Here is a 15,539-nt window from a genome sequence, read left to right as displayed (position 1 = left end):
TACTATGGGCCAACGCAGTAAATCTAATGGACCAAGACCAATTAAAAGGCCTAATTAGAAATTATAGTCGCTATAAAGTGGCTAATTAGTAGCCCAGTTTAGAGACTAAACATTCAGAAGCTACTTAGTCACCTATTTTGGCGACTATACAACGACTATTCTTATCCGTCGCCAAATGCAGACGGATTAGCGACTAATGTTGTTTAGGCAACATTCAGTCGCCTAAATGTCGCAATTCAGTCCTCAAATTCAGCGACTAATTTATCAGTCGCTGAATAACGTCGCTAATGACGTGTTTGCTTAATCTTTCTCCATTAATCGTCTATAATCATGCAATTTCTTTTACACATTTGTATCAATGTTTTTAAATCCGATCCAGACAATGAAGCATACTTTTTTCTGAGTCACTAGATTAACCGGGTTCAAACACGGGTCAATTGATTATTATTTTAATTTATTTAAAATTTGTAGAGATTATATAGTTTTATAAATAGAAAAATTAAAATTAAAATAATCATATCATGTTTTACAAAATATGAAGTCTAACAATAATAGTAACATGATTAAATATTTTTAATCCAACTAAAACCATAAAATATACTAAGATAGTAGGATAGTGAATATGAAAAACTGAAAAAGTTCTAAAAATAACTAAATAGTGAATACACAAAAAAATCTAAAATCCTATCTTTTAACGGACATTAGCACTAAACCTAAACCGGAGATATGTACGAGTCGCAAGTTAACCAAACTTACCGGACAGTTCCGGTCAGACGTAAAAACACTGATTTATACGTATATAAAGAAATTTATTGAATGACACAAAATATTCAACCTTTTTTAAAGATTGAACAATTTCTTTATTTATACAAAAAATTGTGACCATCAACCTCCTCCCGCGCAAGGCGCGGGTCCTGTATCTAGTGGGTGTTTATTGTAGACAAATTATAGTAAAATATGACTCTAGTGTTGTTTTTTATTTTTTATTTTATTTTGCATTTTTGTCAGAATTCATGTCAAATATTTTTACTACATCAAAAAATTGTGATAATTTTTTTATGTGAAAATACTTATCATATTAGATAAGTAAAGCATATGATGCAGTAAAAGTTGATGTTAGATAAGTTGTATGCTTTGCTTGATAAGTAAAGCATATGTGAAAATACTTTCCGAACACACATCACCTAATGTCTAGAATTTACATGATCAATAAAGAAAATCTAGCATTAAGATCATCCCACATGACCAATAGATTAAGTCAAGTTCATCTAGTAACTGGTCAATCATGGGAATAAGAAACTTATTTGGAATAGTTTCCCTATTCAACGCCATGTAATTAACACATTATCGCAAGTTCTTGTTTATTTTCTTCACCAGTAATACAAGATTTGAAAATGGGCTTCAACTAGGGTGTATGATGCCAGCCGCTGACATCTCTGTAACTAGTTTTCCCATGTCCTCCTTATGCTCATGGATGTATCTGTCAGGCCTAACACTTATTGCACCATTAATTATCATGTAACACATGGTCATACTGACAAAACATTGTGTCAATCTCTGCAAGAAGTTGATTAGAATCATGGGCCTAGCCCTGGGACAAAAAAACAAACTGATATCTGTGGGTTTCGGTTCGATTTCGGTTATTAGAGCAAAACCGATCAGTATCGTATATAAATGTGATCAGTTCGGTTTGGTTCGATTCGATTACACAACTCTACTTCTACTCCTTTGCTTTGAACTGCAAACCCTTTTAGGACAATTTAGAAGAATGTAACTCTCGATCCCCCATTAATATCACTGGTTTGCCATGATACAAGAATGATAATTCATGAGTAAAGTAAACTGATGAAATCGTAAAATAATATTGTTTCGATCATTATACCAATTATTTTTATTTTATTTTTATTTTTATTTTTTTTGTCATCCAAAATTAATTAGACCTCAAAAGAGTCATTCATGATCAGGAATGTTGTTTACATATGTGATATGAAACGGTCATGTACGAACTTTTCGTGCCAGATTATCCGCTTTAACATTAGCACTACGAGAAATTAAAGATAAAGAAAAAGATGAAAACTCCTCCTTGTCAATCTGAAATTCCTCCAAATACACTGAAAACGCCGGCCATTCGGTTGGAGAAGACACCATCTTCACTAGGTTTGAACAGTCTGTAAAGAACGCTACCTCTTGATAATCTGCACCAATCATACACTTCATCCCCCAGAGAAGGGCCTCGACTTCGGCATGTAGTGGAGATAGACTTCTACGGAGGTTCGCAGCTCCCATGGTTGGCGGCTCTCCATTTGACGATGTACAGAACCAACATGTACCAGAGAACTTATCACTTATTTATATGATCCATCCACAAAACAATAGTATCCAGAATAATTCGAGTCAAGTAAAGCATCCCTCACTCGAGTTCGATTTACCAAGTCCACAAAACCATGATTTTCATTATGGAGCTCAATTTGAGCTGACTGCCACAATTGTAACTCTTTTTCCGCTAATCGTAATACCTCTATTGGGTTTTATCTATATTTTCAAAGATCTTTTCGTTTCTTGCTTTCCAAATATACCAAATAATCCATGGGAAGGCTGATGAATCAAATTCCGAAGGTATTCTCCAAAATAAATGATCCAAATTCGCAAGATTAGATTCCGTGGGAAAAATTCCCATAGACGTAGGAATTTGTGAAAGCGCCTAAATCTGCCGTGCTGGGTGGCACTGAAAGAGTGTATGATTGATCGTTTCCTCGGATGCGCCACATCTGCCACATACCGTGTCACAATCAATTCCTTTTTCTGTAAATTTTCTGTAACCGGTTCACAACCCGTTAAGATTTGCCACAAGAAATGGCGTATCTTAGGTGGACACTGCACTTGCCAAGAATGTGCTTTTAGCGGGTTGATGTCATGATCAAAAAAGGGTAAATTGGTCTCCGACTTTTTTATCCTGGTGGTATGATATCCGGATTTAACTGTATATTTTCTGGATTTTGTAAAATACCAACCCAAAGAATCTTCCTTTGTTAGCGCACCCACAAGTATGACGCTTATTAGCGCGACATCCTTTGGATCAAAGATCGCTTTTAAGAGATCAATATTCCAAAAATTCGACCGACTATCTATAAGGTCGTTAGCTTTTAAAGATGGGTCAGCAACTGAACCATTATTTTTTGCTGGTCTCGGAAATTAAGCTGGAATCCAGGGATCCTCCCAAACCGAGATGGATGTCCCAGATCTGACTCTCTTAATAAGTTTTTTATTAACCAGAGATCTAGCTGAACATATACTCCGCCATCCATATGATGGAGAATATGATTTTATAATTTTCAAAGGATTGATTTCCTAAAATACCGTCCTTTAAACACCTTTGCGAAAAGAGAATCTGGAACCGTGATCAACCGCCATAATTGTTTTGCTAGTAAAGCTGAATTAAAATTGTCAACGTTCCGAAATCCTAATCCCCCTTTCGATTTGCTGTTGCACAATTTATTCCAAGCCATCCAGTGCATACCTCTGGAATCACCATTTGAGCTCCACCAAAAATTAGCAACCGCACTAGTAAGTTTATAAGTGATTTTTTTTTGTAGTCTGAAACATAACATAACATAAGTTGGTAATGCTACAGCTATCGATTTAATCATCACTTCTTTTCCCCTTTTTGATAAAAATTTGGCCGACTATCCGTTAATCCTTGTTTGTAGTCTATCTATGACAAAAGAGAAGATATTTGTCTTAGATCCCCCTAAACTCTCCGGCAATCCAAGGTAAGAACCCATTCCACCGATATTAGTGATACCTAAGGTAGATTTGATTTCTTTCTTGATATCATCATCTACCTTATGTCCAAACTGAATGATGATTTTAAAAAATTAATCAACTGTCCCAAAACCGCTTCATACTTCTTTAAAATCTCTAAAATTATCCCACACTGGTCTTTGTTAGCCTTGCAAAAAAATAAGCTATCATCCGCAAATAACAGATGTGAAACCGAAGGGCTTGCATTTGCAACTTTGATACCCGTAATTAATTTTTCCCGTTCAGCTTTCCGAATATTCGCAATTAGCACTTCTGTGCAAAGGATGAATAAATAAGGTGAGAGCAGGTCTCCTTGTCGTAAACCCCTCTCTGGTACTATTAGTCCCCTAGGTTGTCCATTAAAGAGAACTCTATATTTGACCGTTGTAATACACCACATTATCCATTTAATCCATTTTTCACAGAAATCCAAATTTCTTAAAACCTTCTCTATAAAAATCTATTCCATCCTATCATAAGCCTTACTCATATCCGTTTTAATAGCCATAAATTTTTCTTTACATGACGGGTTAGTTTTCAACCCATAGAACATCTCTTGTGCAATGAGAATATTATCCGAAATTAATCGTCTTTCTACAAAAGCCGATTGTGTTTCCGAAATCTGTTTTGGTAGCACCGTCTTAAGTCTTTGGCAAAGGATCTTAGATATAATTTTATACCCAACATTGCAAAGACTGATAGGCCATAATTCCGTCATCCGTGTCGGTCTTTCCATTTTTGGAATCAGGCAAATATTAGTTGTATTTAACCGTTTATCAAAAATTTCATCCTCTAAAAAGGAGTTGACCAGAAAAAGAAGGTATGTTTTAATGGTAACTCAAGCCTTTTAGAAAAATAAAGTTGTCATTCCATTAGGTCCTACCGCTTTTTCCGGATGCATCATAAATAGAGCCGTTCTCACCTCACATTCTGTTGCGGGTGCCGTTAGAAAATTATTAATCTGATCTGTAATCAGAGTTTGAACTTCTGCCAAGGATTCCTCAAAAGCCTCAGGCTTAGTTATAGTAAATAGTTCTTTAAAATAAGATACCGCTATATTTTGAATATTTTTATGCTTTGCAGACCAAATCCCGTTTTCATCATGTAACCCCATTATTCGATTCTTTGCCCGTCTTGGTTTTGTTAGTGCATGAAAATACTTTGAATTGTTTTGTTAGAGCCGTTCTCACCAATTTTATTTCGACTAAACCATTTTTTCTATCGAAACTGAAATAAACCATAAAAATATCCAAATTTTTTGTTTCTTTGTTGTCAACCATATCAAAAAAAATTATGTATCCCTCTTCGGTTGTACTCATATTTCTTTTGCTATATGTAATCTAGACGCAAAATCCAGCTATAATGTATTTGTTCTCATTGTTGAAATTAATAAGTAATTTTCCCATTAAAATTTTGAGAAAATTAACACTACTACCACAATTCCCCAAATTATTTTCGATTCTACCATTTTCTTTTTCTATTTTTCACTTCTACCACATTAGGTATGTGTTAAGACTAAATTGCATTTTCTTTTGTGTCCAAACACTACTACTGTATATAAAATTCAGGGACAACTGTATATAAAATTCGGAGACAATTGGTAAATAATCGAATCCATAATTTCATCTCATTTCTACATGTTCTTTTAACTGGTTTTTGTCCTCCGATTTTAATTCATTGTCCTCGATTTTTGTTCTCCCAAATTCTAACTGCGATCTTTTTATCTTGTTTGATGTTTATATTTCGTTTGATTATTGTCCCCGAATATAATTTATTAAAATCATTCGCCGATTTTTTAATTCGTCCCTTCAATTTTGGTCCACATGTATTGTAATTTAACTGACACAAACCTGCCACAACAGCTGAGGATAAAACCGTATTTTTAAATCATAATACCACATGAAAATGGATTATCAAATGGTAGAAATAAAAACTTTTTAGTGAAAAAATAGTAGAGTTGATCAAATTCCCTAAAATAATTTTAGAATATTTTTATAATAATTTCCGTATAACTACAATGCAAATAGTGCCGTACACGTGAGATGCAAAACAAAAAAGATGCAGAAAAAAATAGTACCACAAATCCTTCACCAACCGTACTGCGAAGCCAAGGTAATTGAAACCAACCACTGATAGGCATAACTCAACAGTAGTTACCCTTTTTTGACCATCTTCTAGTTTAATTCTCTTCTTTATTCATTTTCAATCTTACTCTATCCAAACAGACACAAACACACATTATGCCACCATTTTACATCTGATTATAGTCTTCATTACTCATATTTAAACCTAAGATATATAACCACAACAACCACCTTTTCATGTGGTTTATTTGACACCATCCGGATTCTTAACCGGTCTTGTTCTTTCCTTATTTGGCACCATCTGGATTCTATTGCATAGTACATGGGATTTTTTTTAATTCAAGTTACATAATAAAAAAAAAATACAATTTTTATCTAAGTTACTTGACTTAAAAGAAATTTATTTTAAGCTTAATTATAGGTTCCTTAATATATCTAAAAAAAGTAGAATAAATTTTAAATACAAGAACATCCATTTCTTTTATTAAAAAAAAACCTTAATTAAAACGTTATAATAGATAGATATATTCATGGTCAAATCACAAATGCATACACTTTTTTTATGGTTACAAAAAAGAGATTCTGTCCAGCTCTGCTGCATATATTCTAAGTTTCACCAAAGTACATGCTTAGACTCAAAGTACGATTTCAAGGAGAAAATAATTTGAATACCGGAATATATGTATGTTTGTTCCACATAATTTGAGTAACTTTAAAGCATATGTTATACTATACACATACACATTTTCTAGAATATTAGCCTCTCATTTCTCTCCTTATAAAAGCCAAATTGTCCCGCTTCTTCTTCACCATCAAATCCTCAAACAACTTCAAGACCAAAAGAGTGCTTTTCGAGGCCCAAAACAAAAACAAAAAACCATAAAATGGCATTCTCGAAAGTACTCATTTTCGCGATGACCATTGTGGTTTTGGCGATAGTTAGGCCCTCAGAAGCTGCCCTTGATGCTCATTACTATGATCGATCGTGCCCCGCTGCTGAAAAAATCATACTTGAAACTGTTAGGAATGCTACTTTGTATGATCCCAAAGTGCCTGCTCGTCTCCTCAGAATGTTCTTCCACGATTGCTTCATCAGGGTATGCATCTTGATCTTCTTTCTTTGATCGTCGCTAATTGATTATCCAGTTAGATATGAAGTTGAATTTTGAGTAAATTATTTGGTTTGTGTTGTTGTAGGGATGTGATGCGTCCATTCTACTTGATTCGACATGGTCAAACCAAGCTGAGAAGGATGGTCCTCCTAACATCTCGGTACGGTCATTTTACGTGATCGAAGATGCTAAGAGAAAGCTCGAAAAGGCTTGTCCTCGTACCGTGTCTTGTGCCGATGTAATCGCCATTGCAGCCAGAGATGTGGTCACCCTGGTGAGTATTCGTAATAGAGTGGTCCCTTTATGATCCCTATAAACTAAAAACCAAACAGAGACCACTTAAATTACATTTTGTGTTCATTTAAAAGCAATCTAATCAAGAATTTAAATATTTTATGACCAATCTATATTATATTTGTGTAATATGATTCGATTACGGTCTTAACGTTTTGGTTTGAATTTTGTTCTATTTGATTTATTTGTCCATGCCTCTTGTAATGTTTTTCATTTATTAGTCCGGTGGTCCTTATTGGAGCGTACTGAAAGGGCGAAAAGACGGGACAATTTCGCGAGCCAACGAGACTAGAAATCTCCCAGCACCAACGTTTAATGTTTCTCAACTGATCCAAAGCTTTGCAGCAAGAGGATTGTCGGTGAAAGACATGGTTACACTCTCAGGTGGCCACACCATAGGGTTCTCTCACTGTTCTTCTTTCGAGTCCCGTCTTCAAAACTTTAGCAAATTGCACGACATTGATCCTTCGATGAACTATGAGTTCGCACAAACCCTGAAAAGGAAATGTCCGAGATCATCTAACCGAGGCAAGAACGCAGGGACAGTCTTGGACTCTACGTCCTCGGTTTTCGACAATGTTTACTACAAGCAGATTTTGTCCGGGAAAGGAGTGTTTGGGTCTGATCAGGCCCTTCTAGGCGATTCTCGGACTAAGTGGATCGTTGAGACGTTTGCTCGAGACCAAAAAGCTTTCTTCAGAGAGTTTGCAGCTTCCATGGTAAAACTTGGAAACTTTGGAGTCAAGGAGACCGGACAAGTGAGAGTTAACACTCGCTTCGTCAACTAAAAGCATAACCCTAAGAAGCAACCAAATGAGAGTATTCTTTTCTTCAAATTTGATTTCATTTATACTTGATATATTATAATAATGTAGACCGGCCAATTTATGGATCGGTTATTAAACCTTCTAATTCTCTATGAGTTGCAGAGTATGCTTTAAAAGTAAATGTGTTCTGCTTCAGTGAACTTACCTCTTTATATTCATCCGAAATTTCACTTACTGGTCACCAAATCTGAGTCATTTAACATGAAACAAACTTAGAAAAATGAGTCCATGACTCATGGCTTGTTATAACTTGGGGGCTTGATTCAGGTAAACAGCGATCTACACAAGCTTAATCGATGGTTCATAATGTTGTATGAAGTTAATTAATGTGAGAAACACAAAATACAGAGATGTTGGATCAGTGTTCTTCATGCAAAAACAACATCAGAACGGAACACATACTTGACGCCTTTGGAGACATTCCTTCCTTCGTGCAACATGCACTTGTCTCCATGGATGTGAAAGAGAGCCATACCTTCTACTGGAGCTACCTGCGGTAATAAGCAAGTTTTAGTTGATGATATATCAATCAATAAAATATGAAATTAAGACGAAAAAACTATTTGAAAGTTAATGACCTCAGCTACGATACTGTTCCTTGAACCATAAAAGACAGTTTCGCCACCTACTAAAGGCTCAGCTGAAGAAGAATCATTCGTCTTGCTTGAACTGCTCTTGGATTTTGATTTCGTGCCGTTCCCGCTTAGATATATCAACAATGTGTAATAGGTCCGCTTTCCATCTTCAAGATCAGCACTTTCATCGATGTGACGACCAAAATGCTGACCAGCACTATACCTGAATATGAAATTAACAAAGGATCATGTATCTTCACATGGTGACACAAACTTTTGCAAGAAATCTACAAAGTTGTATTCTTTTGTCAATGTAGCAGCATAAGGAACACATCCATAGATTGCCAATGAAGAAACAGGACAAGAACATATTCTTTACACATCTTCCCCTAGTTTAACCATTACCAGGAAACAAAGAATGAAACTTTGCACATCCATAGACTGCCAATGGAGAAACAGGACAAGAACATAATAATTTTTGCACATCTTTCCACAATTTAACCACTCTCATGAAACAAAGAATGAAACTTGGAAAATGTTGGGACCTGTAAAATCTAATGTTAGGATTCAAGCCAACAGCAACCTTCCTCCTAATCTTGATATCAGTAAACAAATCAGAAAGACCTGATTGCCATATAGTATCAGCAAGGACAGGATCGTTCACTGAGATCCGATGGTTATCCCTAAAAGCTTCACCATAGGCTGGTCCACGACTTCCTTGGTGAGTGAAACCAAGAGACTCTGCAATTTTAACAAAACCCTTTGATTCATCAGAACTGAGACAGTTCTCCACCTGAAACCATAAGCAACATAAAGTTCATGGCTTTAACATATATAGATTCGAAAAAAGCGAAAGCTCATAAATTTGATTTCAATAATATGTTAATTACAAGAATCCGATCATAGAAATCGATGAACATTTATTGAGGATTTTTTTCAGGAGATATTATAAACGCTAAACACCGATTAGGTTACACTAAAATTGGGGAAAATAATGAAATGGGTTGATGATTTTGGGAGGAACTTACGGTGAAGAGATCATGATTCTTGAGATAAGAGACATTGAGATTCGATTTGAGTTTGATCTTCGGCCATTTTATTGATTCTCCTTTGTCTCCCATCGTCTTCGCGTTTCTGGGTTTCTTCTGGGGAGGATTTACTATTAGATTCAAGGAATTTAAATTTGTTAATTTTCTTTAGTTTACTCAAAATGATCAAATATATATTTTGACAGAAATATCATTTTCTGGAGACTCAATTATTTGATGAAGCCCAAGCCTGTATATTGAAGCCCAATAAAAGTATATATGACCCAACTACTACAAGTGTTTCTTTTAAGGATCATGTTTGACTTCATATGACTGCAAAAGTTAAAGCGTTAGTTTTGGGCCTTTTGGCTTAGCAAAAACAAAAAGAACATGACTTTTGTATTATAGTATATGATTTTTGGTTCATTAGTTTTGTTTTGCAATAATGTAGATAACAAAAGGTAATGTCTACAACAAATATATATGATGGTGGACAATAAATTACAAATTGTTATCTATTCCGTAAAAGTCTAAAAGAGTACTGTTCTAAATCAAATGTATAAAAATATTAATTTACCATTACTATCCAAATCCAGAATTATGAATGAGGTTATATGGCTCTCTTAGAGCATTCATAATGTGTTTTTTTGGATAAAATCATTCATGTGTTACATTTTTGATTATTTTTGTCGTCAATAATTTACATTATGTCGAATATATATTCGAGTACATGCATAATGACAACACTAACACAAATCATTAAACTATACAATGTTGATCGAGTCTCCATGACCCCAAAAAAAAAAAAGGAAGAAAGAAGAATTCATATTTTCTTATGATGACTGAGATTTAGGACATAATGGTGAGTTACTTTATTCCACTTTTGCTTATTTAGACACATATATATAATCTTATCATTTTTCTTTCAACAGAAAAGAGGAATATTACTTTTTTTTTTTTTTTTTTTTTTTTTTTGTAAACCAAAAAGAGGAATATTACTGTCTGATGAAGACGAGGTCACATTACACAGAAGCTGACTGTGATTTCGGGGAAAGTGGAAAACATACGTGTCTTAATATATTTGGTTAACAATGCACGTCAGTGTACGATGATGTCGACACGCCAATCGAAGATCACTATTCTTTTAGATGTATTATTATTATTATTATTCCACCCACTCTTTCTGTTTTGTCCAAATAAAAAAACAAATAAGCACCGGTTTCGTAGAAATTAGTCCTTGATTATATTTTAAAAAACGTTTCTTTTTTAGTTAATCACCTGTTTTTCCTTCTACTCTCGATTCTTAATTTTACCAAAAACAGATAAAGTCATGGACATTTCTTTAATCCGAAGCTTGTTTTTTCTTTTGTTGTTTTGAATTATTCTCTCTATGGTTCAATTATTTATCCAACTAGCATCACCAGAAGAAGAAAATAAAAATCTCTTTCTTCTTTTTCCTTTTCTCGGTCCAATTAATCAGAACACAAAAAGCAAATTAAAGCTTAGACTTAGGGTTTGTGGCTCCTGTACAAAGAGGCACAGAGGTAAACACAAGAGTATATCATCATAAGATCTAGCTCATGCCTCTCTCTGAAATTTAGATTTAGGGTTTTACTTTCCGCCATTATTAAGCTTTTGTTCCTTTCATTCTTCTTCTTTTTTTTTTTTAGATTTGCAAATTATATCCCTCTCTAACTTTGTCGGCTGATTTTTGTCTGGAAAAAATTATGTTCTATGGAGCTTTAATTTTGAAGTGAATCTAGACAAATCTGGTTTTGGATCTCCTCAGTTTCCAACATTTTTCAAGTTTATCACCTTTGACTTCTGGCTTTGAATCTCCTTCTCGTTTTTCAAGAAATCATTTATTGGTTTGGTCTGAATGAAATTTCCTTTCGGATTTAGTTAGGGTTTCAAATCTGATGAATCTTGGAATGAAAATCGTAGGAACAATGGTGAGAGGGAAGATTGAGATCAAGAAGATTGAGAACGTGACGAGCAGACAAGTCACGTTTTCGAAGCGAAGGAGCGGTCTCTTTAAGAAGGCTCATGAGCTTTCGGTTCTATGCGATGCTCAAGTCGCCGCCATTGTCTTCTCTCAGAGTGGAAGATTACACGAATACTCTAGCTCCGAGTAAGATATTCTTTCATCTAATTATTTCAAAATATTTTACACATGTCTATTTTTAAAATCTTCTCTACGCCTAGATTTATTGAGTGTTTAGAACTTCTGTAGTGAACTGTAGTGAATAGTTCTATTTCTCTGGAGAAATCGTACTAGAGATTTTGCAATATACACGTTAAAGATTTGTACCCCTTTTTTCTTTGTTGGTGCTAGCTAGTTCCTGAATTTGCCCAACGAAATGTCTTGTCACATTCTAATTTAATTTTTGTAAGTACTTCTTGATTTTATTTAAGCAAACTTAGAAAGTTTGACTAAGAGAGTTGTTCTTCAAGCACGAGCAAGTGGATTTTATTAGGGTTATCAGAAAAAGAGGTTTCTTGAACAGTGAACCTCGTATACCTTGGAACTTAAACTGTTTACCCACACACCCACTTGGCATATGGTTTTTTTTAGAATATCCAACAAGAAATGACTATCCGAAAATGTAGTTACATGTAAGTACAGAAAGTTTTATATATTATGCATGAGAAGAAAATTTAAATCTCTCGGGGATCCAAACTTTGTCACTAGATTTTCAATCATGATGAATATTCATTATAGGAGCCAACAAAAAGTCGATACATAGTTCATGTTATCCTTTTTGTTTTCTTTTGGTCAAGGTCAAATTGTCTAAAAAAATAGTGTACAGTTTTTACAGAGTAGGAGATTCATGATTTTGCATAGTTCCCTTTTGTTTCATTTTGCATTTCATGCTTGACAAATTTTGTGCAGCAAACCAATTCTCCATTGGGTTTGGTGATTGCAAAAACGAATTTGATTATATAGAATAATGTTATCTAAATTAGATATCAAATTTTACCAAAATCTTGGTTGATAATCATGGACTTCCGTATTAAATGATCATAACATGTATTTATATATTTTAAGGATATTCACACATAATATATCAATCTCATGAATGTCATCATCATGCATCACTGATAAAGAAAGCATCTCTTTTGAATTAACTTTTCAGGATGGAGAAGATTATAGAAAGATATGACAAGTTTACTAATGCCTTGTATGTGGCAGAGAGGCCCCAAATAGAACGATACTTGCAGGTTCTCTATATCCATACCTATTCTTTATCTTAGTTTCTTCATTTATTTTAAAGTTTTTGATATGTACATTATGTTATAGACTCGAAATGTATTTAGATGATAGTATTGACTATTTTTTGGGGGTTGTATAGGAGCTGAAGATGGAAATGAATAGAATGGTGAAGAAGATTGATCTTCTTGAAGTTCATCACCGGTTCACATTTCACTAATCCTATGGTTACTCTATCCATTGTATATATATATACTATAGTTTTGTTTCAGTCCTAAAATTTGTTATCTCTTGAATGCCACTATATATGAAGTAAGCTGTTGGGGCAAGGTTTGGATTCGTGTTCAGTGACAGAACTTCAAGAGATAGACACTCAAATTGAGAAAAGCCTTCGTATTGTCAGGTCCAGAAAGGTACAAATTAAACACTCAGACACACACACACACATAGATTAATATATACACACATGTTAATGATGTAATAATGTCTTCATTGGTTGATCTTGGTGCGTAGGCTGAGTTATATGCAGATCAACTGAAAAAGCTAAAAGAAAAGGTAATTTTTTTATCTGAGTAACTTATATACAAATTCTAACTTATGGGATCGGTTGTATAATCTCCATGTAATTTTAATCGATCTTTCTTGCTCGGATTCTAGGAGAGGGAGCTCTTGAACGAGAGAAAAAGGCTGCGTGAAGAGGTAAATACGAGCACACTCATCATAGGATACACATAAGACACACATAAATTTTAGTTAAATATAGCTCTTCGTTTAGGTATGTAGAAGCTTAGATATATATTTCATTCCATTTCTAAGACTTCTTCTTATAAGAAGAATCATGGTTTATTGAAGAGCCGATCAATTGTAGAACTATTGAGGCTTTGTTTGTTTGTGTTTGCATGCATCTACGTTTACATTTACCATGTTTTGCTCACCAAAAAAAAAAAAACATTTACCATGTTTTTGCCTTTTTTGGCCAAATTAGTCTCATAACCATAATTAAACATTTTAAAAAAAAAAATATTTGTTTATTGTAAACGCAAATGGAATCACGTTTGTGTTTGGCGTTTTCGTTTTCATTTTGCAAATTTGAAAATTGAAAATGTTTTCTATTTCAAAAATGTGAAAACCCCAATTTATTTTTCCATGTAAACGCAAACATGGAAATTTTGTTTCGTTAAGAGCTTGTGTTTCCTTAATTTTCCATGCTGTCCTTTAATTTTAGTACTTGCATCAGTTGCTCTAAAGATATGTTAGGGAATATTATTCCTCTATGAGTCGCTTTTTAATATCTAACTCTCCTCGAGTTACATTGGTTTGGTTGAATTAACAAAGTAAATTTCTTATATATCAAAATGAAAATATAGGTAATAATAGGTCTATGGATATATATGTCTCTGAGCTATATCCCTCTCTCTTTATATACATATTACGAAAAATAACTTATTAATTTATATTTTCAGCAAATTAGAGAAATGTTGATGCGACCGGTGGTACAACCAACTTTACAAATCTGTGATAAGGGTAAAACTGAAGGTGGTTGCAGTACCAAACATTCATCAGAGGTTGAAACCGACCTATTTATTGGATTGCCCGTGACTCGGCTATAACATATTTACTTCGGTTCCATGTTTGTACAATATAATGCTTCCATATAGTTTATTGTTTTCTGAGTGCTCTGGCGATCTCTTAATATATGTGTATAAACTGGAAATAATTTGACAAGTACAAGCTGTCATTTTAGTTTATCTTTTGGAGTAAGTGTAGCATTTTGTTTCTAATGCAAATGTGTCTAATCTGGTGTCGTCTTATAGCTCATAGCCTCATACAATTCCGTAATTGAACATTTTAGTTCTCAAGAAGCTAATTAGTCAAAACTCAAAACTAAACAAGACGAATAGTTAGAAAACTAATCTTTTTTTTTTTTTTCATCAGTTAGAAAACAAATCTTAGTCTAAGATTTTTGTGGGAAAGTGGATAATACACGTGGATATATTTGATTGCTTATCGATTTACGTCAACTATTTGATGATATCGACGCACCAATCGAAGACGTTGTCCATTTTCCCTTTACATTTCCCATTGATGATGATTGAAATATGAAAATCAACCTTTGGCCAAAACAAAATCTAATACTAAGTCTTTTGATTTAGGGCTATAATTATTCAACCAAACAGACAGCTTGCTCCATAGTCTTTCGAAACAGATTGCTCAAATTAATAAAACTTTTAAAATTGAATTTGAAATTGACTGAATTTTATAAAATCAGAAAACAAAAATTGGAAAAGAGAAATATGCTTAGAGATAAATCTAAAAATAACAAATAATTTGTACCCTTTTTAAAAATAATTAGTAATGACATCGCTCGTAGTTAGATTATTGAGAACTTTAATCCAAAATTACTATCATCTATACTAGTATTTTGCAGTCACCTTTGAATCGGGTGGGTAAAATTTTTTTCGGATACTTTGGATACCCTACCCGTTTATAAATTATGGTCATAAAAAGTTTGTTGGGACGAGTTATATTTAATCCAACTCATACACCGGATATTCCATAATAATTTAGATATTTAGAAGATTTGATTAAGATTTAGAATTATGATTC

The 15,539-nt window shown here is 33.9% G+C and overlaps 3 protein-coding genes across 4 annotated transcripts; 2 read left to right on the top strand and 1 right to left on the bottom strand.

Moving 5' to 3' along the window:
• The first annotated feature begins 6,694 nt into the window (after positions 1–6,694).
• On the top strand, positions 6,695–8,268 carry LOC9300215 (peroxidase 66). The gene is made up of 3 exons (XM_002865834.2): positions 6,695–6,982; positions 7,083–7,271; positions 7,513–8,268. The coding sequence occupies exons 1-3, from the start codon at positions 6,770–6,772 to the stop codon at positions 8,077–8,079; spliced, it is 969 nt and encodes a 322-aa protein (XP_002865880.1). The 5' UTR covers positions 6,695–6,769; the 3' UTR covers positions 8,080–8,268.
• Positions 8,269–8,358: 90 nt separating this feature from the next.
• On the bottom strand, positions 8,359–9,886 carry LOC9301954. The gene is made up of 4 exons (XM_002864092.2): positions 9,722–9,886; positions 9,239–9,486; positions 8,697–8,916; positions 8,359–8,609 (listed from the first exon to the last, which is right to left on the bottom strand). The coding sequence occupies exons 1-4, from the start codon at positions 9,812–9,814 to the stop codon at positions 8,487–8,489; spliced, it is 684 nt and encodes a 227-aa protein (XP_002864138.1). The 5' UTR covers positions 9,815–9,886; the 3' UTR covers positions 8,359–8,486.
• Positions 9,887–11,097: 1,211 nt separating this feature from the next.
• Positions 11,098–14,680, top strand: LOC9301953 (MADS-box protein AGL71). 2 transcript variants are annotated; one of them, XM_021016353.1, is made up of 8 exons: positions 11,098–11,265; positions 11,666–11,852; positions 12,859–12,943; positions 13,075–13,136; positions 13,246–13,345; positions 13,446–13,487; positions 13,590–13,631; positions 14,396–14,680. In XM_021016353.1, exons 1-8 carry the CDS (start codon positions 11,112–11,114, stop codon positions 14,540–14,542), a joined length of 819 nt encoding a protein of 272 aa, XP_020872012.1. In that variant the 5' UTR covers positions 11,098–11,111; the 3' UTR covers positions 14,543–14,680. The 2 variants fall into 2 exon arrangements, with proteins under 2 accessions (XP_020872012.1, XP_020872013.1); XM_021016354.1 differs by lacking the exon at positions 11,098–11,265 and having other exon boundaries at positions 11,280–11,852.
• The last annotated feature ends 859 nt before the right edge of the window (positions 14,681–15,539 follow it).

Source organism: Arabidopsis lyrata (assembly GCF_000004255.2).
Source record: "Arabidopsis lyrata subsp. lyrata unplaced genomic scaffold ARALYscaffold_8, whole genome shotgun sequence".
Taxonomy (NCBI): Eukaryota; Viridiplantae; Streptophyta; class Magnoliopsida; order Brassicales; family Brassicaceae; genus Arabidopsis; species Arabidopsis lyrata.
Note: the sequence above shows the minus strand (reverse complement) of the source record. Positions and strands in the feature narration are given on the sequence as shown.

Bases quoted from the DNA above. Each gene is read 5' to 3' on its own strand.
- LOC9300215 (XM_002865834.2), top strand. From the start codon at position 6,770: ATGGCATTCTCGAAAGTACTCATTTTCGCGATGACCATTGTGGTTTTG. The intron at 6,983-7,082 runs GTATGCATCTTG...GTGTTGTTGTAG, and splicing joins TCCACGATTGCTTCATCAGG to GGATGTGATGCGTCCATTCT. The intron at 7,272-7,512 runs GTGAGTATTCGT...TTCATTTATTAG, and splicing joins CCAGAGATGTGGTCACCCTG to TCCGGTGGTCCTTATTGGAG.
- LOC9301954 (XM_002864092.2), bottom strand. From the start codon at position 9,814: ATGGGAGACAAAGGAGAATCAATAAAATGGCCGAAGATCAAACTCAAA. The intron at 9,487-9,721 runs GTAAGTTCCTCC...TTATGGTTTCAG, and splicing joins AGAATCATGATCTCTTCACC to GTGGAGAACTGTCTCAGTTC. The intron at 8,917-9,238 runs GTCCCAACATTT...TTTCATATTCAG, and splicing joins CCTAACATTAGATTTTACAG to GTATAGTGCTGGTCAGCATT.
- LOC9301953 (XM_021016353.1), top strand. From the start codon at position 11,112: ATGGTTCAATTATTTATCCAACTAGCATCACCAGAAGAAGAAAATAAA. The intron at 11,853-12,858 runs GTAAGATATTCT...TTAACTTTTCAG, and splicing joins CACGAATACTCTAGCTCCGA to GATGGAGAAGATTATAGAAA. The intron at 13,346-13,445 runs GTACAAATTAAA...CTTGGTGCGTAG, and splicing joins GTATTGTCAGGTCCAGAAAG to GCTGAGTTATATGCAGATCA.